General features: G+C 47.4%; 10 protein-coding genes across 10 annotated transcripts; 6 read left to right on the top strand and 4 right to left on the bottom strand.

Annotated features, from left to right (window-relative positions):
* Window positions 1–415: 415 nt before the first annotated feature.
* On the bottom strand, window positions 416–1,283 carry BDV27DRAFT_170760 (MBL fold metallo-hydrolase; the record flags this gene model as incomplete). Its single annotated transcript, XM_032075407.1, has 1 exon — window positions 416–1,283. The coding sequence occupies one exon, from the start codon at window positions 1,281–1,283 to the stop codon at window positions 432–434; it is 852 nt and encodes a 283-aa protein (XP_031933253.1). The 3' UTR covers window positions 416–431.
* A 628-nt stretch (window positions 1,284–1,911) lies between these two features.
* On the top strand, window positions 1,912–3,437 carry BDV27DRAFT_170758 (major facilitator superfamily domain-containing protein; the record flags this gene model as incomplete). The annotated part of the gene is made up of 4 exons (XM_032075406.1): window positions 1,912–2,004; window positions 2,055–2,933; window positions 2,997–3,090; window positions 3,175–3,437. 4 exons carry the CDS (start codon window positions 1,912–1,914, stop codon window positions 3,435–3,437), a joined length of 1,329 nt encoding a protein of 442 aa, XP_031933252.1.
* A 576-nt stretch (window positions 3,438–4,013) lies between these two features.
* BDV27DRAFT_119759 (threonine/serine exporter family protein) lies at window positions 4,014–6,457 on the top strand. The gene is made up of 2 exons (XM_032064941.1): window positions 4,014–6,284; window positions 6,381–6,457. The coding sequence occupies exon 1, from the start codon at window positions 4,100–4,102 to the stop codon at window positions 6,089–6,091; it is 1,992 nt and encodes a 663-aa protein (XP_031933251.1). The 5' UTR covers window positions 4,014–4,099; the 3' UTR covers window positions 6,092–6,284; window positions 6,381–6,457.
* Window positions 6,458–6,895: 438 nt separating this feature from the next.
* Window positions 6,896–8,577, top strand: BDV27DRAFT_152323 (uncharacterized protein; the record flags this gene model as incomplete). Its single annotated transcript, XM_032071544.1, has 4 exons — window positions 6,896–6,988; window positions 7,052–8,287; window positions 8,342–8,410; window positions 8,479–8,577. 4 exons carry the CDS (start codon window positions 6,896–6,898, stop codon window positions 8,575–8,577), a joined length of 1,497 nt encoding a protein of 498 aa, XP_031933250.1.
* Window positions 8,578–8,785: 208 nt separating this feature from the next.
* BDV27DRAFT_152322 (zinc-binding alcohol dehydrogenase family protein) lies at window positions 8,786–9,992 on the bottom strand (the record flags this gene model as incomplete). The annotated part of the gene is made up of 3 exons (XM_032071543.1): window positions 8,786–9,724; window positions 9,801–9,820; window positions 9,875–9,992. 3 exons carry the CDS (start codon window positions 9,990–9,992, stop codon window positions 8,786–8,788), a joined length of 1,077 nt encoding a protein of 358 aa, XP_031933249.1.
* Window positions 9,993–10,694: 702 nt separating this feature from the next.
* On the top strand, window positions 10,695–12,165 carry BDV27DRAFT_140609 (epoxide hydrolase family protein; the record flags this gene model as incomplete). The annotated part of the gene is made up of 5 exons (XM_032069693.1): window positions 10,695–10,978; window positions 11,030–11,570; window positions 11,631–11,706; window positions 11,765–12,019; window positions 12,074–12,165. 5 exons carry the CDS (start codon window positions 10,695–10,697, stop codon window positions 12,163–12,165), a joined length of 1,248 nt encoding a protein of 415 aa, XP_031933248.1.
* A 1,603-nt stretch (window positions 12,166–13,768) lies between these two features.
* Window positions 13,769–14,269, top strand: BDV27DRAFT_152320 (uncharacterized protein; the record flags this gene model as incomplete). The annotated part of the gene is made up of 3 exons (XM_032071542.1): window positions 13,769–14,070; window positions 14,127–14,194; window positions 14,250–14,269. The coding sequence occupies 3 exons, from the start codon at window positions 13,769–13,771 to the stop codon at window positions 14,267–14,269; spliced, it is 390 nt and encodes a 129-aa protein (XP_031933247.1).
* A 947-nt stretch (window positions 14,270–15,216) lies between these two features.
* BDV27DRAFT_170757 (ankyrin) lies at window positions 15,217–16,431 on the bottom strand (the record flags this gene model as incomplete). The annotated part of the gene is made up of 3 exons (XM_032075405.1): window positions 15,217–15,374; window positions 15,441–15,818; window positions 16,080–16,431. 3 exons carry the CDS (start codon window positions 16,429–16,431, stop codon window positions 15,217–15,219), a joined length of 888 nt encoding a protein of 295 aa, XP_031933246.1.
* Window positions 16,432–18,507: 2,076 nt separating this feature from the next.
* BDV27DRAFT_170756 (5'-methylthioadenosine/S-adenosylhomocysteine nucleosidase family protein) lies at window positions 18,508–19,524 on the bottom strand (the record flags this gene model as incomplete). Its single annotated transcript, XM_032075404.1, has 1 exon — window positions 18,508–19,524. The coding sequence occupies one exon, from the start codon at window positions 19,522–19,524 to the stop codon at window positions 18,508–18,510; it is 1,017 nt and encodes a 338-aa protein (XP_031933245.1).
* Window positions 19,525–22,727: 3,203 nt separating this feature from the next.
* On the top strand, window positions 22,728–22,999 carry BDV27DRAFT_119758 (uncharacterized protein). The gene has a single exon (XM_032064940.1). It carries the CDS (start codon window positions 22,747–22,749, stop codon window positions 22,960–22,962), a length of 216 nt encoding a protein of 71 aa, XP_031933244.1. The 5' UTR covers window positions 22,728–22,746; the 3' UTR covers window positions 22,963–22,999.
* The last annotated feature ends 675 nt before the right edge of the window (window positions 23,000–23,674 follow it).

Here is a 23,674-nt window from a genome sequence, read left to right as displayed (position 1 = left end):
AAGATGAAGTTGACGACTGCCAATATTCCTGTGATGTGCCATGAGATTTATGAACATGGTACAAGGTATAAAATAAAGTACAAAGCAATATTTACACACTACTGAGGCCATAACAACGGTCGTCCACCGACCCATGATCCGGCTCCATGCGACTTCAGCAGCCATATAGACGTACTGACAGCGCATTTATCGCCAACAACCATGCCCTGAAGTCAAACCGAGCCGTTACGAATTTCATAAATTGATTTCTCATTGGTCACTCTTGCGTACGAATAAATGAAAGCAAACTGCATTTATGCCATCTTAAGCAACAAGATCTAGAAGAAGCTAACTTTTCTCTATATATGTATGTACAATGTCAAACAGTACATAAAATGTCACACACCACTGACATGGCCACAATTGCTGTAACGAATACAAATGCCGTGAGACTAGATAATGCGAGCCTCCACCCCTGGAGTAAGCCAGCGGACAAGGTCGGCCACCCCTTCCTTCTCAAACACGCGGAGGAGGTCGTCCCGGTGCTCGGTGAAATGCTCCCAGGACTCGAAATGGATCGGCACCATGATCTCGGCGCCAGTGACCCGCATGAAATGAGCTGCCTGCTTTCCATCAAACGTAATTTGGATGATGCCGTTCGGGTGGGAGAAAAGGGCATTTCCAAGGTTCAGAACTGCAACGGAGATGTTCCACTTTTCCTTGATCTTCTCGAATTCGTCGATATACACGGTGTCTCCGGAGAAGTACACCACGTTGGGGAGGCCGGCGGCGTTGAAACCGAAGGATTCCGACTCTAAGATGAAGCCAGTCACCTCGCCTCCTGGGAAATGCTTGCACGGGGTTCCAGTAATGCGGAACTCTTTACCTCCGATTGTAGCGGAGACGGTTTCCCACGGGCGAAGACCAACGACTCCTGGTCGGGGCTGCAGATTATGCGCTCCGTCGGGAGTAGTGAAGACCTTGCGACCGTCCAAGAGTTGGCGGCCCAAGGGATCCAAGTTATCAACGTGATCCTCGTGGCTTAGCAGTACCGCATCGATCGGAGGGAGGTCGTGAAGTTGCAATGCCGGGCCCTCGGTGCTTCGTAGGACGCCACTGGGGGGGCGGCCTTCGAATCCATAGTCCTTGGGGTTGGGCGCCTTTGCCCAACCGTCGTAGATATATTGTGATCCAGCAGGACAGAAGACCGGATCAGTGAGGAAGTTGATGCCATCAATAGTTATGATAGCGGTTGCGGTGGTGACGTGCGTGATGCTAACAACGCTCTTGAATGGAGATGCCATTGTGAATGGTCTGCAACAGTAGATTGAACCTTGTGTCAAAAAATGAATGTAGACGAGACCAGAAGCATAGCATTTGGGGTTCTTAAATATCCAAAACCTCGTAGTGTGAAACCTCCATCCTTGTCGATATTGTTCTCTCCTAGTCATCACTCCCACCGGAGTATTAGTAACTTGCGAAGAATTTATAACGATTATGAGACATAATTAATCTATCATCATACCCACCGGCGAGTGTTTATTCTTACGAATGTTTTGTTCCTGATTACTCAGTTTGAACTGACAGATATTCTCTACTGCTACATTTCTCCTCAGATTTCTCATCAGAAGGCTATTGCGTATTAGTTCCATTTTCTCGTGATTTCTTTGCCTCAACATGATTTGCAATTCCCCTTAACAAGGGAGAAAATCAGAAAATGCTTGGTAATACATTGTGGCTATATTTGTAGGCCTTTTTTTTCTTTATTAATTTATTTCGGTTTTTCTTATTTGTCCTTTCTTGTTCTTTTTTTCCTTCCCATTGCTCATCTACGAACTACCAACCAAGCCCCTTAGTTCGTTAATGAAAGTGTGTCTATCTACGATTCCCAACCATTCTCTCCAGTAAGCCTGAGCAACATCAGGTTGCAACATGAGCCACTCAAAAGCGGTTGATGGAGGGTACGGCTGGATTGTTGTCCTAGCTGTATTCTGGAACAATGCCCACCATTGGGGAATCTTATCAGTATGATGGCGTGTCCTTTACATTAAACATCTGCAAACTAACCATCACAGAGCTATGGTGTCTTCTTAGAAGATTTCATCTCAAATTCTAGGATATCTGGTGGTACCAGTCTTGATTTCGCGCTAATTGGCGGACTGTCCGCATCGCAGGCGCTCGTTATATCGCCCTTGATTACCATGATCCATCGTCGTTTCGGCCTTAAAGCGACTATGGCTCTCGGTGTGCTCTTTGAGACTGCGGCCCTTCTGGGAGCATCCTGGAGCACCAAGGTTTGGCAACTCTACCTGAGCCAGGGAGTCTGCTTCGGATGGGGTCTCGGCTTGCAGTATCTCTCGACAACTTTCATTATTCCCCAATGGTTCAGTAAGAAACGAAGCTTGGCAGCAGGGATTACAACGGCAGGAACCGGTACTGGAGGGTTGATATACTCGTTAGCGACTCACGCCATGCTGGACCGGTTCGGCAGTGGTTGGTCGTATCGGATTCTGGCCATTATCCAATTCGTGGTCAATACCATCTGTGTGCTCCTCTTACGGGATCGCATTGAGAACCCTCGAGCAGAAAGAAGAAAGGTGGATTTTCGCCTCAGCCTCTGCAAGAGATACGAAACCTGGCTGTTCATTGGCTGGAGCTTTTTCAGTGTCATGGGATTCATGGTCATCTGGTACTCGCTTGCTACCTATTCTCGATCAATTGGTTTGTCCGCCAGTCAAGGGTCGATCGTAACCGCCGTGATGAATGTGGGCCAAATTCTTGGTCGACCTGCGGTGGGATATTTCAGTGACGTTGTTGGACGGATCAACATGACCACGTTTGCCACGTTTACCAGCGGCTTGCTCTGTTTACTGCTCTGGGTGTTCGCAAAAACATACACAGCACTCATTTGCTTTGCTTTATTCGCAGGAATCCTCTTCGGGACCTTCTGGACTGTAAGTCGCTCTGGACCTCACTGCTGCACAGCTTGCTGATGTTGATGGCTTATGAAACTCTAGGCTGTTGGGCCACTCGGGGCGGAGGTTGTTGGATTAGATGACCTTCAGTCCTTCTTAACTATTATGTGGCTTATCTGCTCGGTTCCTGCGACCTGTATGTTCCCCGGTCTATCCTTTACACTATTCATCATAGTTCCTGCATGCCTTTCCCGGTTTCTGACTCTAATGATTTTGACAGTTGGGGAGGCGATCGGCCTTGAACTTCGCACGTCTGGAAGGGATGAATTTCTACACACGCAACTGTTTACCGGCTTCATGTATATCGGTGCATCTCTATGCACATTACTTTTGCGAGGCTGGAAGATATCCCAGAAGGAATCGCCAGAGAGAGGAGTATCCCCATCAGCACCAGCGGGAGACTGTCCAGGTTATGAGCTAACCCGTGACGACTGTAGTATCTCCAGCCGGTTATCTCTGGTTGTGGCTTGGGAGAAAGTTTAAGGCAGAATATGGAGTAATTCACGGTGGTACTCCATAGTATACAGTTGAAGCTCTATATTTATCACTCTTGCTCTGGCAATCTTTTTATCTTTTGTTCCTGGCGCTTGCCCATGGTTCCAGTCGGCTGAGCCACCAATCGGAAATGGCACAACAGCCGCGAGGATTACGCGGGCAGATCACGTAATTTATTTCTCGGTCGTGACTAAAAATTGATCCACATCCACACTGTCAACAAAAGTACTTGCCTCTCTGAAGGAAACAAGAAGACAAGCTTCTTGTCCTCGGCTCTCATGCACCAGTCGTTCTCATTCTCTGCTCCACAAGTCTTCCAACCGAACGTTAAACCACTGGCCCAGATTCTTTCCCCCCCCCCCCCAGACTGAGTAAAAACTCCGCAATGGCTGAAACTCTTCGTACGTCGCCCGAATGAGCCGACGTCACCTCCACGATGGTTTATTTCTCAAATTTCCTATTCCTCTTACGGACACTTTTTCCCTTCCTCCCCCTAAATCCTTCAAATACCTTCCTGTGAGAAGAATGTGGAAGGCCTCGTGACAGTGAATTTTCCTTCCCCCCCTCCCCCCTCCCCCCCAGCTCCGACTTAACTTTGACGCTTCGGCCCGGTTTTAACCCTCAGATCATGGTGGCAGCCGCTGTACAGAATGTCGCAGGAACCCTACGAGTCGATCGATCGTTATCATGCAACCGCTGCTGGTGCTGCCGCTAGTTATCATCATGCATCTCACTCCAGTAGTGACCTGGGTGACGACGAGAACATGCCCGGGCCCCCCCGTTCCTCTGCGCCGTCCTTCCTGACCTCCTTATCCAATCCTTTCCGTGCGCTTCGCGAATCCGGAGCACGACTCGCCACCCGCCTCGGTCGTCCAACAGATGGAGGGGATGCTCTTGATGCGGCGGGTCATCCTGAAGGGGTGACGGAGGATGTACGCCTGCTCGATATGATGCCGGACGGGCAAGTCCCCAGGGACTCGTACCAGTCGAAGTTGCAGAATACTTTGGTCTCCGAAGCTCGCTTTCTAGTCCGGAAATTGGGCGTCGGGGGGAAACTTCCCGAGGATGCCGACGTATCAGACCACCGTGATGTCAATCGGGGCGTGTTTTCCTACCTTTTGCAGCATCAAATGGACCAGGGCCATCGTCGAAATGTTAGCCAAACCAGCATATCCACGGTCGCTTCCCAAGACGAATCTTCTCCATCGGGGTCCAATAATAAGAAGCGTCGGAAGCAAAAGTGGTATGAGGACGAAGGTGATCGGTCGAAGGGCAAACGACCCATGAAACAAATTCGATTGACCAAACATATCGCGGCGATTTTGACTCGCCAACGGTACATCATGCTACTATGCCGTGCAATGATGAAATACGGCGCCCCAACCCATCGATTGGAAGAGTACATGCGGATGACAGCCAATGTGCTCGAGATCCAGGGCCAGTTCATGTACTTGCCGGGGTGTATGATCGTCTCCTTCGACGATCCGCTGACCAGGACCGCGGAAGTCCACATGATTTCGGTAGTGCCAGGGTTAGAATTGGGACGTCTAGCACGCACACACAACATCTATAAGAACGTGGTCCATGACCGAATCAGCGTTGAACAGGCCATCAGCGAACTCAACCAGCTCATGGAGCGGAAAAGTCGCTACCATAGCGCATGGAGCTTGATCTTCCTGTCGGGGTTAGCCAGTGTCGCCGTCGGGCCGTGGGCCTTTGACGCGCGGCCGATCGATATGCCAATTATCTTTGTCCTCGGCTGCCTGCTCGGCTTCATGCAGAATGTGCTCGCCCCGGCATCACCTGTCTATTCCAACGTCTTCGAGGTCAGCGTCGCTATCCTGATGTCATTTTTGGCCCGTGCGTTTGGCAGCATTCGGGTCGGGGGAGAACCTGTGTTCTGCTTTTCCGCTCTGACCCAGTCCTCGATCGCGCTGATCCTGCCTGGATTCTCCGTTTTGTGCAGCAGTCTCGAGTTGCAGTCCCATCAGATCGTGGCTGGCTCGATCCGATTGGTTTATACGATCATTTATTCCCTCTTTTTGGGATATGGAATCACGGTGGGCATCACGATCTACGGTCTCATCGACAGTAATGCCACCACGGAGTCCTCTTGCCCGTCGGAGAGTCTCTCGATCTATGGTAACGAATACATTCAGCACTTTGTCTTTGTCGCGATCTATTGTGCGGTCGCCGCGGTGCTCAACCAGGCGAGGTGGAAGCAACTCCCGGTCACGGTCTTCCTGGGTGTGAGCGGGTACGTAGCGAACTATTTCAGTCAGGCGTTGGATAGTCGTCTGGCCAGTACAATATCTGCGTTTGCCATTGGGCTGCTGGCCAACTTGTATTCGCGCCTGTGGCATGGGCATGCGGCGGCGGCCATTGTTCCGGGCATGTTCACCTTGGTCTCGTCGGGTCTGGCGACGAGCGGGTCGATCATGTCGGGATTGGCCTATGCCGAGTCGGTCAAAAATAATACGGTCGCTAAAGCGTCCAGCTCCAACACGGCCGTGCAACAGTCATTGTACGGTCTAGGCCTCAGTATGGTTCAAACCGCCCTGGGAATCACGGTGGGTTTGTTCTTTTCGGCTTTGGTCGTGTATCCGCGCGGAAAGCAGAGAAGCGGACTGTTTAATCTTTGAAATTGCGTGTACTATATTGACGATAAATTTTCGGTATTTAGTATCATATTTGACGTATAATAGACATTTTGTATTTTTACCCGTTGGCGAACTATGCCCATCATTCGGTATTGCGGTCGTAGATCACTCATTTTCTTTTATTATGATGATAATCTATTTTTCTTTCTATTCTTCCTATTTTTCTCTGCCTTCCCTATTCCTTGGGTAAACACATATATTAGTATGCCATTATCTTTCTATATGTCATTGAAATCAGGTAAACATGTTAGATTTTTGAAATTATACTGACCCAGGGTGGGGGAGGTTCGAGTTGGCAGCTTAAGATTGTTGTATGGATATAGGCCGTTCTCGATATATATATTTGTGAGGTTGGGCAATTGCAGGCAAGTTACGAGCAAGGTCTCTAAAGAAGTTATACTCTTAGGGGGTCGCAAGCTCCTTGTTATAGACCTTTACTCTGATATCATATTGTACTAGTTATCTAATTTAATGCAATAAAAAGATCTCTATCTAAGTTGGGGTAATCTTTCCCAAAAGCTCTTTGAGTGGTCCGGGGGTCAGGTTCGGGCTCCAAATTTCAAACCCGCGCCCGAAAATCAGCGGGGTCGGGGAAGGCTCGGGTCGGGTCGGGGTCAGGTACCCTATCCCAAACGGGCCTAGTCAGGATGGTTGCCATCTCCGATGATGCTGACAAATTGCTTCAAAAGTGCATTAGGTAGGGAATTCATAAACTTAGCTGTTAAAAGTAGGAGCATCTGGTACCGGACGGCTTGGGATAATTTGTTCTGCCACTTATAAGAAAATATGAGAAGATCCAAGAAGAATACCGCATTGGCAGGTGGCCCATCCACAAGCGATAATCCCAACAGGCCTACCAACGGATCCGCCGTTTCTGAGGTATACTTAATATTCTTTGGATATCACATATACGTCGCTGTTGGGATGCTAAAAGAATGATAGCACCGAAGAAGGCAACTGCGGAGAGCACAGCAAGCATATCACCAGCGCAAGGAATCAACAACGCTATCCCTGAGAAATCAGGTTGAACTCCTACAGACAACAATTGAGGAACTAGATCGAACGTTCCAAACGTACCATAATAAGGTGGAAACATCCGACCTATCATGTTCTGATACGACCCTACGAAGAACTCTACAACACATTCGTGAAGAATTTCTTGCCATTTCTGGAGCTTCAAGAATGAATGGGGATCTTCGAAGCCCCTTCCGAACAAATGGAAGCACGTCAAACGTAATGCAACGCAGGCATCGTGCAGGAGGCTCCCAGCAGGAAGAATTTGAATCTGAAATAGCCATCACGGCTAGGTGTGTCAGTCGAAGCCCAGGGTTAGCCCGCCGAGGCTCGTCTTTCTACATGGCAAACTCCGAAGAAATCAATCGACCGTATGGATTATCCTCTGGACGTAATTCATCCACTTCGACACCAACGACCGACTTTTTAAACACACCAACATGCAATGTAGGCCACGGCATTTTTCCTGATATTATCATTCCTGCGCATCTGTTTTCTTCACCTATGCCCTACTTTCGGGAGACTTCTTTTGAACGCCGGCTGCATCGAGCCTGTTTGAAAAACGGGTACGACTTGCTGGTAGATCCAACTACTGATCCGGACAATGCGAGGAGAGTATTCAGGCTCCCATTGACATTCTCTGATCGAGGCTCAATTGTCCAACGGGTGCAAGGGCTTCTTGAAGACGGGTTAGAGGAAGCTCCAGAGATGTGGGATATGCCCTTCTTCCTGCTAGGAGGAGCGGGAACTCATTATCCCCGAAGAGATCAAGGAGGGAGACCTATTCTCCCCCCTAATTCCGTGCCTATGAATAAATTAATTGGTGCTTTGACACATCAGGCAGCACAGCCAGAATCGGTCAACAGTATTGACGAGTTTCTGGCTGGCCTTGGTCTTGATGGGGAGTGGTATGATTCGTATGACGTAGAAGGCTATCTCATGGAGAAAGGTATCCTCCTGGATGGAGATACTACATTTTGCAAAGTGCCTAAACATATATGGCCAACGGAGTATCCACCTCCCGGCGCTATATCTAGCAATCCCTCAGATGACGTGCAACTCGAACGTTCATTTCAAGAATACACCCATTCCGGGAATGCAGATCTCAGTGGAATATACTCGTCTGCCCATCTCCAGCCCATGACACAGGTGTCATATGCGCAGGTATTCTGACCTTCAACGCTGTCCAACGCCATGCAAAAATCTAACCAATGTCAGTCTTTCTCGTTACAGGGCGTTGGAGCAAGTTGGAGTGATCCTAATATGAACGGCTCTTGGATCTTTGATGTGAACTTGTTTATTACTCGTAAGCACTGATTGGAGCGAAGACATGACTGCTTTACTAATTTGAACAGATCTCATTCAGTCTGGCCTTTGCTTCGGGCGTTGTCCCGCGTTTCGTCGAGAAGATGTGGAAAACACATTTCGCCTTGCAATCTGTAGAAGCTTTTTAGACCCTGTAGTCTAATTAAATAATATGTAAGGTTACATCTATACATACGGGAGGTGCGTAAGCGCTACATCCAGGTGTATATCGTTGTCCTTGCGGCTTACTCTTACGACTATCTCCGACCATGCATGTGTGTCAATAAAAATACCTATTTAATTCTCAAGTATTACTGCATAGCAACAGCAATCAACTAGCTACAAGAACAGTTACTACTACAAGATTGAATCCCGATGATTGGGATGTACATGAGTTTTTGTAGTCGCTCTACCATCACGGTAGTCATCCAACAAGCTGTTGACCTTCACAACGTCAAGCCCTTCGATTACGCTAAAACCCAGAGGCTTGAGCTCGCCTTTCTCGATCCAACCTGGTATCATCTCCCAAAACATAATAGCTAGCTCTTGGTGTAGATCACTGACACCAAGAACTTGGTTCTTTCTGAAGCCAGCTTTTTTGGAAGCTGCAATTACAGGATCAGATTCGGCACGAACCAAAGTTGCCAGAGACCCCTTCTTCGTGGTAGAAAGAAGCGAAAGCGCTAGCTGATGGCTAACACCGCCAGAGTAAGAACCATTAACCGTGTCGAAAGCATAGAGTAATTCATCCCCAACGATCGCACGGATCTGCTCTTCCACATCTGCTGCCTCTCGATCTATAACATGAGTAGCACCCAAGTCACGGAGTGATTGTCTCCCATTGTCACGGATTTTTGCAGTTGTGATAATCTTCCCGAAGCCCGCGAGACGAGAAAATTGAAGGGCAAATTTGCCGCTGTTGGAAGATCCTCCGATGATGACAATTGCTTTGTTCGCGTAGTCTGAACCACGACCCAGAAACTTTGGCGCTAAATCTAACCCCGATGAATCAAATAGAGCGATAAAGCTCGCAATAGCATTGACAGGGAATGTCGCTGCCTGGTCAAAGCTAAGGTGACATGGTATGGGAGCAGCAAAATCCGCGTCTAGGATACAGAACTGCTGCAGTCCAGCTTGGTCAGGACCTCCAGAGAGAATATTGGACTGCCCGAAGATTCTATCTCCAACAGAAAACCTTTTGACCTCTGGTCCAATTTTCTCGACAATACCGCTGATATCATTCGCTAGAATTGCTTGAGGTAGGTACTTATCCACAAGTAACCCTCGATCACGACCCTGCACGAAGTTAGTGGTTTAGGATAGAGGTCCAGGGATAAAACAACCCGTTTTGGCATATTCGCGCTAAACGTACCTTTTGGTCATGCGGGTTAACTAGGGATTGTTAGCTTCCTCTTTCATGAGATAGAATTGAGTCAGGTAGCGTACTTCCGGCAGCAATGATTCTAACCAGAACTTGGTTTCCTTTAGGCTGGGGTATTGGTCGCCTGTCCAGCACAAGTGGCCTCTGGACCTCTTTGAGGATTAAAGCTTGCTGAGTATCCATTGGGTGGGTAATACGGTTTCGATAGATTGTGCCGTACGAGTAGATTCTAAGTATTAAGAAAGACAGGCTGAGGATAAGCGATATACACCTGAACTCCATGCCAAACAACGATATGAAACTGGACATGTATATATACTCAATGTTAGTCTGCACAAACCATAGCGCCCCTTGACATTACAAATCAAAGAAAGCTTCGAACCTCGGCGAAGAAAAGGTTTGATCGCTAATCTTCGTAAAAGAACTTTATCTCGGCGTGAACCACGGTTCGACTAGTATAGATCTAGTTTGAGATTTCTAAGGCCCTTACACTCGGAGCGATGGTCAGACCTTGGAATTTACTGCCTCGGATGATCAGCTCATCGACGATCTACCTGACACAGACCCACCCGCTGTTCGCAGCTCAGCCAGTCCACCAAGTCCTATCTAGCAAAGCTTCAAGGAAAGCAATTTGATCCTTCTTGTTACCTGCGGATAGTACTACTTTGCTGTATCTCTGTCATGCATGACAAATGTAGGCTCTGAGACGGTGATTATTCTAAGCGACAATTTGTAATCATCATTTATCAGCGGCTCATCGAGGCAAGAAAGCCTGGTATCTTCACGCTGATCGGCGACTAATAAATACATATAGGCCGCTACAGTCTACCTCATAGGGATAGAGAATAAGCATAAATTATCCTTTACTTATTGGATCCGTTAAAAATGTTTGGGTTTTGGTTTCAATTGTTGGCCATCGGTTGTCTCCATGGCGTTGTGCATGGTGTGCCTCTCAAGAACAACATATTTGATTTACACCCTTTTCACATTAACTTAGCATCCGGGGTGCCTCGAATGCTCGATCAGATTCGAAATACTGAACTTCCTGAACAATTTCGTTACTCCGGAGTGGGTACTTCTCTCGGGATTGGGCTCGATGATCTGAAAGCGTTGCAAACAGAATGGATGACTGGCTTCAACTGGGAAAGAGAGCAGGATTCCATAAATGAGTGCGTATTATCCGCTAGTTAATGATCCTGTTGTTGAGATAAAATATGTAGGCTCAAGCACTTCACAGCTATAGTCGAAAGTTTAACAATCCACTTCGTTCATGAGAAGGCAAATGCGTCGAACGCCATTCCACTGCTTTTGATTCACGGCTGGCCAGGTTCATTCTTGGAATTTGCTCCCATCATCAATAAATTGACAGAAGAAGCAGAGACGTCTACTGGGAAGCGAGTTTCGTTCAATGTTATTGTACCTTCTCTGCCCGGCTTCGCTTTCTCGTCCCCTCCCCCAGTAAACTGGACAATCCAAGAAACTGCTCGCGTCTTCAACATATTGATGACAGATGTCCTGGGATATGGCACCTATGCTATACATGGAACAGACTGGGGCAGTGCTATAGCCTACACACTATACGACCAATACAACAAGACCATCGGTGCAGCACACTTCGCATTTTTGCCATTTTATCCAGAACATCCGGACCAGCTGACTGCTGAGAATATCACACTCTCGGAGTTGGAGAAGGCTGAAGAGCAAAATGCGATGAATTGGGCTGGTACGGGTGACGGATATTTTGTTGAGCAAAGCACAAAGGTGTGGATAGACTGATTCCGTTTCGAGGTGAAGGGACACTGACACTCACAATTATTGCAGCCCAATACGATCGGCCTAGCACTTCAGGATAATCCGGTAGGGCAGCTTGCATGGATTGCAGAAAAGTTCATGAACTGTGAGTTCAAAGCATAATTGGATCGCTTGGCTAGCCGCCAATCTAACTTATCGTCAAGGGTCTGATCCCAATGCCGGAACAAGCCCCTCCCTGCTCAACCGCAATGAGATCCTCCGCAGTGTTTCTCTGTATTACCTTACGGGGAGTTTCGCCTCGTCTGTTCTCATATACTCGCAGAATCCCAACACATGGAGAACGGAATACAGCAAGGCACATACCGACTCGCCGATGTTATTCAGTGCATTCAAATATAATGTTGCTTTTTGGCCTACTAGGTTAGTTGCAAAAGTTGGAAATTTAGTGCTGTATCGAAGTAAGTATAGATCACCGCCTGCACTGAGACTTTGTACCTGACGCGATGTGCTAGACCACGATTTTGGCGGCCACTTCCCCGGCTTGGATAACCCCCCTGCTTTGCTAGGTGACCTTCGAGAGATTGGCACATATTGGAGGGAGTGAATCCCGGGACAAGAAAAATCAATACTAGATCCCCGATTGGTATGGCATATCATAAAATGAATGTATTGCTTTCACGATCAACTGAAAGCTTTGATTCCACTGGAATAATAGTGGGACTATATCTATACTAGCAGTATATCGGCACGACGGCAATTTAGTTGCCCCCTCACCTTATAACAATTCTAATTAGTGTATTAGTGTGCCTAGCTAGTAATACCACTGCTATGGACATATAGAAGTTGCCATACTACTTCAGAGGCCCAGAATAACCGAGCATATTCTTACATATACTCTGGGAGAGGGGTATCCCTGCGCCTCTGACCTTTTCTATGTTCGCTCTCTCGACAGTTTGAAATTCCTACAGTGATTGGCTCAACAATAGCCCACAAACTGGGCCCCTTCCCCAAAGCCAAATGGTCGATCTATGTACGCATATGAGAGACAGGGAAAGCAACTCAGCTAGAACGCTAGAGCCTCTCGTGATGTTTGCATATTCTGCAGACAGTATCACACACATTTCGGCGGCAAGTTCACGCTACCGAAGGGCGGGCTCGAGCCCTTGGGTTACATCGCTCGGTTCCATTTTAGAATGCAGCAAGGGGGAGGAGAAGGGAGGTTCACTGGATCCCCCTACCAAGTGGCCTTTTGGAGTTAATATGTAAATATTTTACGAGGGTATTCTTCGCTATCATTGAGGATATGGAATCTGTGTTGCAACCGAGGCGCCCCATGGTAGTCGAGGGAAGTGATCGGAGTCTTTTCTGGATAGAGTAGTTAGATAGAAGATCTCTAGTATTCAAGTAGGGTGGAGTATGTCGGGAATTTGTTGCAATGCTTGTGATTCGTAGGTCGAGTGAATCCCAAGTGCTGAGTGTTGGACGCAGGTTCCATTGCGTATGGTGGGCTTTTGCTGTACACCTAGCTTTTCTCTGCGGCTCATTGTCCCATTAACCTCCCTGATGAAGAAACTCTATGTTATACTAGAGTGATTGCTCTCACATTAGACACGCACCGAATACGATAAATTCCCTAGTCACTAGGGAGCACCTATTGCCAAGTACACTAATATAACGACGGAGGTTCCTTGGAGGGACGACGCGATTTGAGAGGCGGATGAATATCGTATTGCCCCTTTCTCCTAGACATTAATACGAGGTTCTGCAGCGCACTCCTCAAAGTAATTTGAGGAGGAAGATCAGGCTCATCCCGGATCTGCAAAGATCTACATAACTCGCCAATCATGTGTCCTGACAGGAATAAATTCTCGGCGCACAGAAATCAAGAAGATTCATATTCGCCAAGGCTGTAATGGAAAAATACGAATAACTCTCATGGTCTAGCATTGGAAAGCATTGGCGGATATACGAGCAGAATAGATGCATCCTCTTCTTCTATCTCGTATAGATCCTTGCTGCTTGATCACACGCTTCCTGATGGCATACATTTGCCGAACTTGAGTTATGGTTCAATATGGAGTAGCCATGGGCATGACAACTGTACCATATAAAGCCACCTAAAGCCCTCCCATCAAGTTTATTTTCAGCAGCCACAATCTCAAGTTTCACGGACCCTTATCTAGCCATTACTTCCTCATCTTATCAAAATGAAGTTCTCCATTATTGCACTTGCTACCCTCTTGCCCGCGACGGCCCTTGGCGCAGCAATGCCTGAAGATGCTGCGGATGCCGCCCCTACTTATTATACCGGATCAGATATTTCTGCCCTCAACATCGAAGAACGAGACCTGGAGAAGAGAGCTGTCAGTGGGTATGTCAAGACCGACGGACTCCGCTACCGCACTTGTCCCCGGACCACCTGCACTGCTGTTGGTCAATACGCGAAGGGAACTAAGCTCAGCTTGGTCTGCTACACTCGGTCTAACACTACACCAGTCAATGGTGACAAGTATGTTTATCTCAGCACGGAGACGTAGCGGGCAGAGCTAATCAAACTGCTTTTAGGGGTTGGGCCAAGTTGACGAATGGTTACTGGGTTGCAATGGCGAATGCTGCTTATATCGGATGGAGCGGTGAGTGAACTTCAATGGAAACGGTGGGGAATATAGACTAATATCACTCCACAAGGCCCACTTAACGCCTGTTAAGGTGGTAAATTGTAATATTGGGATGGATTGTAGGTTCTTCTATGGAATGATACATCGGAAGGGGCAGCTGGAAAAGACAACTGCTTCATTTCATACAATCTACTTATGTATATACATGGTTCAACTTGAGTGTTGATGACCCCGGCATATGTTGTTTTATCTTCTATCTGTTCTCTAATTGATGTGGAAAGCTAGTCCACAAATGACCCACCTTTACCCAGAAAGCCAAAAGGCTTTAAAGCTCGCAAGGCTGCTAGGGTATTTATATGTGTGATTCATCTTCTCGTCTTTGTAGTTTCATGCAATGTTCAATGGGGTGGGAGAAGCTGTAATGTGGAGCAGGTGTCTACTAATATTGCCAGTCATAGAATTACTAGTTTATAGGTATCGATCTGTTGATAGTGCGCTGTAGGTGAGAATAATTCGTGCTTTTATTAACCAGGCAACATAAGTTACCCCCAAAAAGGACGTACGAAGGGCGCTCGAATAGCTGTGAGCATTTGTCAACGTGCTTGAAATTGATATCATTCTGATAGAATACTTAGCTCCGATGAGACTGTAAGTTGCTCTCTTGGAAAAAGCTACCAATATATACTCCAGACTACGTTAGTAATAACAGTATTGCCTCGGCACAGATTGTAAACTTGAAGCAGTCGCTCCCTGCGGTCAAACATGGGATTTCGTTACCTGAAGGAAGTGGGACCACCGCCGGTAGAGCCAGGCACGGGAATTACAATACGACAATGAATAAACGAAAGCCTATTCCAAAAACTGATATAGGAACAGGATTCAACCTGCCTGTATATTAATAGTTGGACGCCGCATTAACCCTAACTTTCCCAACCTGAGCAGATGAGCCGATGGGTTATGATGGAGCGAGACATAACGTTACTACATTGTTCTAGAAAGGCACTAAATGCGGATTAACAGTATTAATGAGGCTGATACTATACCAATGCCGGGAGTTGAGCACCCTGTTTCCGCAACAAGTGAGCGACCTGAAAATTCCTCTTCGACAAAGCCGCCTTCAAAGGAGAGTCATATCTCCCACCCCCAACGTTGACATCCGCACCATGATCAAGTAGTAGCTGAACCAGTTGCATATCTAGAGATATCCCACAAGAGGCCGCCTGCAGGGCAGTGCCAAACTGTCCTACGGAACAATTCACACCGGCTCCATTTTCCAATAGCAATCTGGCAATCTGGACATTGCCTCTATAGCATGCAGCTTGCAAGGCTGTTCCAAAGTATCCCCCTTCAGCATTAACATTTACTTCGTTGTCAAGCAAGAGCTGCACTATCGCCGTCGTCGAAGAGACTCCATATGATGCTGCCTGTAGCGCATTGCCATAATGTCCTCCTTGCTCATTGACACGAGCGCCTTTATGGAGTAACAATCTTACGGCTGAAATCTGTCCATATGCTGCAGCGCCCTGTAGTGCTGTACCAAAGTATCCACCTTGAGCCTCGATATCAGCTCCGTGGTCCAGGAGGAGCTGAATGATCCGCGTGTGGCCCATGGAAGAAGCAATATGTAATGCAGTTCCTTCTGTCATTTGGATATTGACATTAGCCTTACGATCAAGCAGAAGCTGTACCAGTTGACTATCACCACGGCTAGAGGCTATATGCAGTGCCATACCATGATCTTCTTCCTCGCAGTTGATATCGGCACCGTTGTCAAGTAGCAGCTCAACAATTCGAGTATAGCCATGGGCTGCAGCTGTATGGAGAGAACTGCCGTACATCTCGTCCCGGAAATGGACGCTGGGTCCATTACCTTTTAACAGCTCAAGAACATGGGTATTACCGTGATCTAAAGCAGCCTGCAGAGCACGGTTGTAGGATGCACTGAATGGATCAATGTCACATTGATCCAGTAGTAACTGAAGGATCTGAAAGCGGCCAAAGGTTGACGTGGTGTGGAGAATATCAGCATAACGGGATCCTGGTGCTGTTATATCAGCCCCTCTTTCAAGAAGCATCCGAGCGATCAGAGGGTGGTCGCCATAGACAGCTGCCTGCAGCACATTGCCAAACGGCTCCGCATGACTATTGACGTCTGCGCCTTTATCAAGAAGTAGCTGACAAACTTCCACATGGCCCTCATATGCTGCTGTGTGCAATACACTCCCATATATGCCCGGAGTGCCAACATCCATTCCATATCCTAGGAAAAGCCGAACCACATGAACGTGGCCTGCGCTGGCTGCGGCATGAAGTGCATTGCCATAGTATCCTTCTTTGACTCTGAGGTCCACTTCATTATCGAGAATAACTCTTACTATCATGTGCAAACCTGTCAACGAAGCAACGTATAATTGTGAGGGTATTGAATCGTTATGAGAGTTATCCAATGGTCCATCCCGAGGCCTCCATGGTTCGTCATGGTTATAGATCTTCATCCAATTGAAATAGGCACTAGTGCTGAAGATGAACATATCTTCCATCAAGGTATGCAATTTGGAATCCATACTTTCTCCGGATAAGAGAGCATGTACGGTCCAATATTCCGCAGCGTATCGGGCCAGTGGGAGTACTATACAAGTACTCGATGAGACAGAGTTCGCTCCATCTAACCGCAACAGATATGCGAGACAGATCTCAGCAATTGACTCATTGGCTTGTTGCTGGTGCACCGCGTATTCAGCCATTGGGCCCTTTCGGATATCCGGCGAGACAAGATATTCTCTGAGGGACGAATGCACTAATTTGACGTGCATTCTAGGAGTTCGGTCACCGATATGCGCCGTTCCCTCCGTTGTTAAGGTAACTAATCCGGGGCATATGCGCAAGATATCATTCGAATTACGAAGTCGTCTTTCAAGGTCGACTCTAGCAGGCCAGGTATCAAAATCAAAAGCAAATATTTCGGCGGCTTCTTCGATGAGGAGTGGTCTAACGGAACACACAAGCCATTGCAAAAGTCTCCGGGCGCTCTGGCGATGTGAAGAAGAGATCTGAAATAACATCCGCTCGTATGTGTTATTTAGAGATTCAGGGAGCCTCGCCAATGTTGCCTTCAGATCGCGAGGGCTGTAGCACCGTTCTATCTCGCGTAGTTGGCTCTGGGCCAACTGAAACCTTGTTTATGATCAGCCAGATTTTAGAGTAAATGAGCCATGGCTTTGCTTACATTCCCTTAGACTTAGCTAAAATAGTGTCCTGGATTTGCTTCTTTTGTTGATCTGACCATCTTGACCTGAGCGATTCCCCACATTCCAACCTTTGCGCCACAGCTGTTCTTATATCCCTATCGACTCCTGTTATCCCAAAACCTACAAAAAGCGCTGAAACTTGCAACATTTTCCGTTCAATATCGGTGTCTATCCGACTAGTAGCGAGAATGCGCAGGCAGGGTAGCTTCCAAGCCCTAATTATCGCCAGCTTGGCCATCAAAATTTCGACATCTTCACACTCGTCGAGCGCATCAAGGATTAAAAAGGCCCGCTGTAGTGGTAGTAAAACCTCCTTCAGTGCGTACATGACGGATTCTAGACTTGGTCGTGCATCTAAGCTTGCAGCTTGAGTGTAAAGGGTCTTTACAACGCTGGGGAGTCGTTGAGCTGATAGTTGTCGCAGGAGATGCCGCAGACATCCGTCGACCGTTCGTTTTTGCTTGTCGCCGAAGTCAAAATAGAAATAAGCAATACTAGTGTTCTCATCGTGAGAGTAGCTCTTTTGTAAATTGTCGATGATGGTGGAGCTGATGATGGTCTTCCCACATCCAGCTGTGTATAACCATGATGCTGTCAGCCCTATTGACCATAGGTAGCTACGGACTACTTACGAATCCCATGCAACCATACCATAGGACTATTCCCGTCAATCCATTTCCCATAGCTTTCACCTTTCAACAACCAATCCCCAGTCGTTGGCGTATGGTTACTACGAGCCCTATGGTGGTTCGACGACTGGTCAACATCCGACAGCCAATGTAGAACGACTCGATGTTCTGTGTCTTCAGCGGAACCTGTCTCATCTGTAAGAACTTGAAATCCATTAAGTGGCAGTATCATAGGAATGAATACCTTTTACTCTGGCAACGTTAACCTCTATTTCTTCGACGTGCTGGAGGATCCCTGATAAGAGGTATTTCATTAGTAGGGAATGCCTTGGTCGGGGCAAAGCCTTCACAAGACCTTCTAGGGTGCTGTACAAGTGGACAAATGCAGAACTCTAAGTTGAGAGAGAGTGCGTATAATTCAATCAAATCGCCAACAAAAAACACCGAATATCTACCGGGAGAACTTACTTGCCACAGCAGGCAACTCAGACACCTCCTGCGCAGGCACAACCAAAAGAAGTTCCTTCGCCATAGCTGCTGCCACAGCGGCTGCGTGCTCCTGCCACGCTTTATTCTTATGCGAATCCGCATAATCACAGATGCCCCTGACAACAATACATGGGAAATCATTCATTAACCCTGCAGCCTCCATCTCGAAACACAACACCTTCCCACCGAGCCGTTTGTTGATTTCGTCCCGGAATGAGGCATCTTTGATAACCTGATTTCCGGATGCAATCAGTCCATAGTGGACTCGCATATTGCGAGGCTTCCTTCGGATGGTTCTAGTTCGATCGCAATGGATGCATCCTGTTTCTTCTTCATCCTCATCTTCCTCGTCTTCGTCGGACGTTTCAACTTCAACATGGTTGTAATCCGCTTTAAATAGGATATCCTCTAGCTCACTGGACTGCACATACTTGTGCTTCAACTTAGGCCACTTCTTGGCCATATCTTCCAAAAGATTGGGAATCCTCGGCCCTTCCATTTCATGCATGGCCTTGAGCTGCGCCAGTGCCGTCCTTAAAACACTTGGCGGACTATTCAAGGCTCCCGTTCGTTTAAACACGCGCCCTTGTTCAGTCTTCCCAAAATCCCATTGTACCACACCTCCGAACCCCTCTGCTGGGGTACTGACCACCACATCGCCTAGTCGGACGCCCTTCGGGACACCACCTCCGATGCCAACCATGAGCCCAAATTTAATGAATGGGAAGGTAGATGTCATCCTAGTGGCGACGATTGCCGAGGAGCTATTTCCGATCTCGCCCATTGGGAGGCATGCGATTACCACGTTGTGATTGCCAACGCGGCCGAATGTGTAGGTGTTTGAATCATTGGCTGGTTTCGGAAGTGGGAGATGCTCTTCATCGAGCATGGCTCTTGCTGCGACCATTTCTTTTGGCAATGCACATACCCAGCCGACAGTATACTGTTCGTAGGTCAATTGCTTAATTGGAGGTGCCATGATGATCGGCTGTGTCTGCTTTCATGCGGTGTGATATCTTTACGTTGGGCTTTTGAGAGGATAAGAAGGACTTAGAGTTGAGCTGAATCCGATGGTACGGTGGATGTGTAAGCAGAGAGTAGATGATGATTGAAGTTACCTGTACCGTTTCTTAAATTAATCCAAGGTGTTTGTGATCGACTTGGGCCCCAACAATCCTGACTGCCCACGACGCAACGCCTGCTACGATGTCATGCTCAACCTGGCGGTGACTCATTGGCCGGACAAAGTCCATACATACATAGAATTTGGTGAGTCAGCCTCAGTTCGTCTCATTTCTGTAAAGACTAAGGGTACGACGCCGTAATACAACGGATGTGGTGATCCTAACTCTAGACATGTGGATGTAACTCTATCGAAATGCGCAGTGACCGAGCAACATTCCCCACGAGCCTCTCTGAGGCATTTTCAGTTCAGATGATCAGCAACTTAATGGGCTTGTATGTTAGTTGTAAGCTAGGACGCAACAGTATTGATAACGAAAAATTTCATGTGGAGGAGATTATGCGTGTCGGCCCAATACGAACTACTGTTCAGCCCCGCGTGGGGCTGCCAAACACAGGAACCCTATTCGGGCTACATTGAGATATCGCTGATGATGATTCGACTAACCATCTATAACACGTCCTATCAATCGCTATTTCGATTATGTTGTTCGTGAAGTCAGACCCTAGTCCGCCTAGGCATCTGGTGTCACAGGCCGAAACAGTGCAAGGCTCCCAAAACTCCTACATTATATGCTTTTCCTACCTATAGTGGTTGCCTTTCTCACTTGCCAGGTCACATAGACTAAGGGTCCTATGAGACCTTAATACGCAGTCTATCTAGTTTCACTACTATCTCTGCCCAATCTCTCCAATAACCTCTCTGCCTAGTTAGGTGGGTTCAATAACCTATCATTTTGAGACGTGCTAACCATTCAGTGCCTCCTTTGCCATCTCCATGGCTGTCTGTACAGCCTCATCTGCCCGGTTCGCCACCATACGAATTTGTCATTAAGCATCGATGCCTAACAATTGCTTATGTACGTCATTGCGGTTTGCGGATCACAGGAAGTAGGAGAGGAGACGGTGTACTGAACTTTTGTTGCCTTCTTTTGACAGTCAAAGTAAGCGACGCCCGAAAAGAGTATTCGTGCTGATGGTGGGTGGAATGGAGAAGAGCCAAATGGTGATATATATATCACCTTCGCCTGTTCGACATTTCCCCATACATCTACTGAGTCTGTCTATTCTCTGTTTATCCTGCATCTCCGCAAAGCTCGCTGAACAGCTTTCGCCGTGCTCTGAGCAGTTATCATGCCTTCTTTCGCCCATCCATCACCTCTCGTGTCACTGCCCAAGCCACCTCCCATCAATTGCAATGGGAGTATGCCCGCGACAAAGCCTCAGGGAGAGCCACACGTCGTGACAGGCACCACTAAATCTAGCGTCGAGCCGCAGGCATCAGACATCTTTATTGCCGTCATGGGTGTAACGGGGGCAGGGAAGAGCACATTCATATCACTAGTCGCCGATAAGCCCGTGCGAATAGGCAATGACTTGAAGTCATGTACGATTTGCGTTTTCAATTGCGATTCACTTCGGTGCACTGACGAGGCCTAGGTACTCAGGAAGTCAGTGTCTACCGGTGTCGATATAGCCAAGGGGTCAATATCTGGTTGGTAGACACTCCCGGCTTTGATGATACCGATCGAAGTGACACTGATGTCCTCCGTGAAATCGCGACCTGGCTCACGAAATCATTCTCCAATGCTGTCAAGCTGAATGGGATGATTTACCTCCATCGTATAACTGATCATCGCATGACGGGATCTGCAAAGAAAAATCTGTTCATGTTCAAGAAGCTGTGCGGTAAAGATGCCCTCAAGCATGTCATCCTGGCCACGACGATGTGGGAGCGAGTTGCACCAGATGAGGGCGAACAACGAGAAAGGCAGCTGCTCAATACTTCTGAATTTTGGGGGGAGATGAGAACTCTCGGTGCACAGGTCGAGCGTCATCATAACAATGCGGCGTCAGCGAAGCGCTTGATCAACATTCATGTATCAAAGGCCCCGGGAGAACAGAAGACTATTCTCACGATCCAGAACGAGATGGTGACATTACAGAAGACTCTGGATGAGACCGACGCCGGTAGAGAAGTCGAGAGCGCATTGGTGAAAGAACGGGAAAAATGGCAAAAGGAACTCGCTGAAACTCATCAAATGATGAAAGAAGCAATCGCAGAAAAGGATGAGGAGTCTGCCAGGCAGCTCCAAGAGGCTCAAGATAGGATGAAGGAGCAGCTAGCCGCAGCCAAGCGTGCGCAAGATGAACTCAAGGTTGACATGGAGAAAATGTACAATGACAAAGTTTCTGCTGTCCAGAAGAAACTCGACGAGCAAGAGAAAGAAAAGAACGATTTTAACCAGAAAGTATCGGATCTCCAGAAGAAACTCGAACAGCAGGAGAAAGAAAAGAACAATTATAATCAGAAAGTGTCGGATCTCCAAAAGAAGATCGATCAGCAAGAGACAGTATCGGCTGTGCAAAGAAAGCTTGAGCAGCAAGAGACAGAAAAGAACGATTACAGTCAAATGGTATCGGCTCTCCAGAAGAAGCTTGAGCAGCAAGAGAAAGAAAAGAACGATGCCAAAGCCAGAATATCGGCACTTGAAAAAGATCAAAACCTCAGATGCCACTCTAAGGTCCTTCCTGACATTGCCAAATTTACGACGCTGACCCTTTCATTCTCAGGAAGCTATTATTACTTCTGTGGACCAAAACGAGACCATTAGTGAGTGTCATGTAACATTTTGCCCATATCTTACTGAACATTTTTCCAGTGACGTACCTTCGTCTTACTGTAAAGCTGAGGCTTTCTTAGAAGGATCCGATGAATATGTCCGTATTGGATCCAACGGGTCCTGTTTCCGTCACTATCACAAGAATGGGGAGTGTTGGACTTGTAAGCTCCCCCCATCAGGATTCCGTGTTTTCAGGCAGACGTAAAATTAATGGGACAGGGAGGAGCGATAACTTCAAAAGCGAATATCCCGATCTTGAGAGATACTTGAAACAATATCGGCAATACGGCTGTCCCAAGAAAGTCTCCCTAGGAACTGGTGGTCACTACTTTGCCCATACTGAATGGGGTCGTTCCTGGAGTGTTCCCAGTGATATTGAGACGTCTGCAGGGGACATGAGCAAGGTTGTTCAGGTATGGTTTGGTAAGGATGATGCCTATATCATCTCTATGGGTAACGGCCGGTACATTTGGGATCTGCGAGGACACTACTCGAAGCTGCATGATAAGCTCAAGAGCACTAAGGGGCTTGATATCCGGGTAGGATCATTGGGAGCGTTCTATGCTTGGTTAGATAAGATGCTAACAATTAATTGCAGGCTGCAGCTCTGAACTTAGAAGTCCCAGAATCCTGGGCGCTCGTTTTGCGAAATGGTACCGTGATGTGGTGCACTGGGGGTTCATCTGATCCAGGGAATTTTGACAACTTCCTGCTAGAGAACTCTGTGTAAATTTCAGTGTCGAGTTGAATGATCGAGATCAGAACTAGCTATGATGACAATTGTATTTGCGCAACAATGTTTATGAGAATCCGGGATCCGATATGGAGACTTTGAATAAAATATATAACTGTGGGTCCCTGAGAAGGGTATACTGACCATAATGGGTCAAACCCAGCAATGTCTTATGGGCTCTTCTAGGGACAGTATACATCACAGAATACCCGTGGCAACAGATCGACGTCAGTACGACACCTTTATAAGCTCTCTAAGCTAAAATAAGATAGTTTTATAGAGTTTTCAATCTTATATTACTTTATAATACTGTGTCCAGTACATACGACCACAGGGTGTGGAGAACAGGGCTTCCCGTCCGCTCAGCCGTACTTAAGCCACACGCCGGGAGGTTAGTAGTTGGGTGGGTGACCACCAGCGAATCCCTCCTGTTGTATGTTTTTACTCTTTTTGTATTATTTATTGGTTAGTAGCCAATAAGAAACTCCCGCTAAGTGGCCTACTATCAGCTCAGCTGACACCTGCATAGCCTGCACCAACAACCCACGGAGGCCATGGTTATGCCATTGGTCGGGTTACCGCGCCCTAGC

Source organism: Aspergillus caelatus (assembly GCF_009193585.1).
Source record: "Aspergillus caelatus strain CBS 763.97 unplaced genomic scaffold BDV27scaffold_5, whole genome shotgun sequence".
Classification (NCBI taxonomy): Eukaryota; Fungi; Ascomycota; class Eurotiomycetes; order Eurotiales; family Aspergillaceae; genus Aspergillus; species Aspergillus caelatus.
The sequence above is the reverse complement of the archived record's forward strand: the minus strand, read 5'-3'. Positions and strand labels throughout refer to the sequence as shown.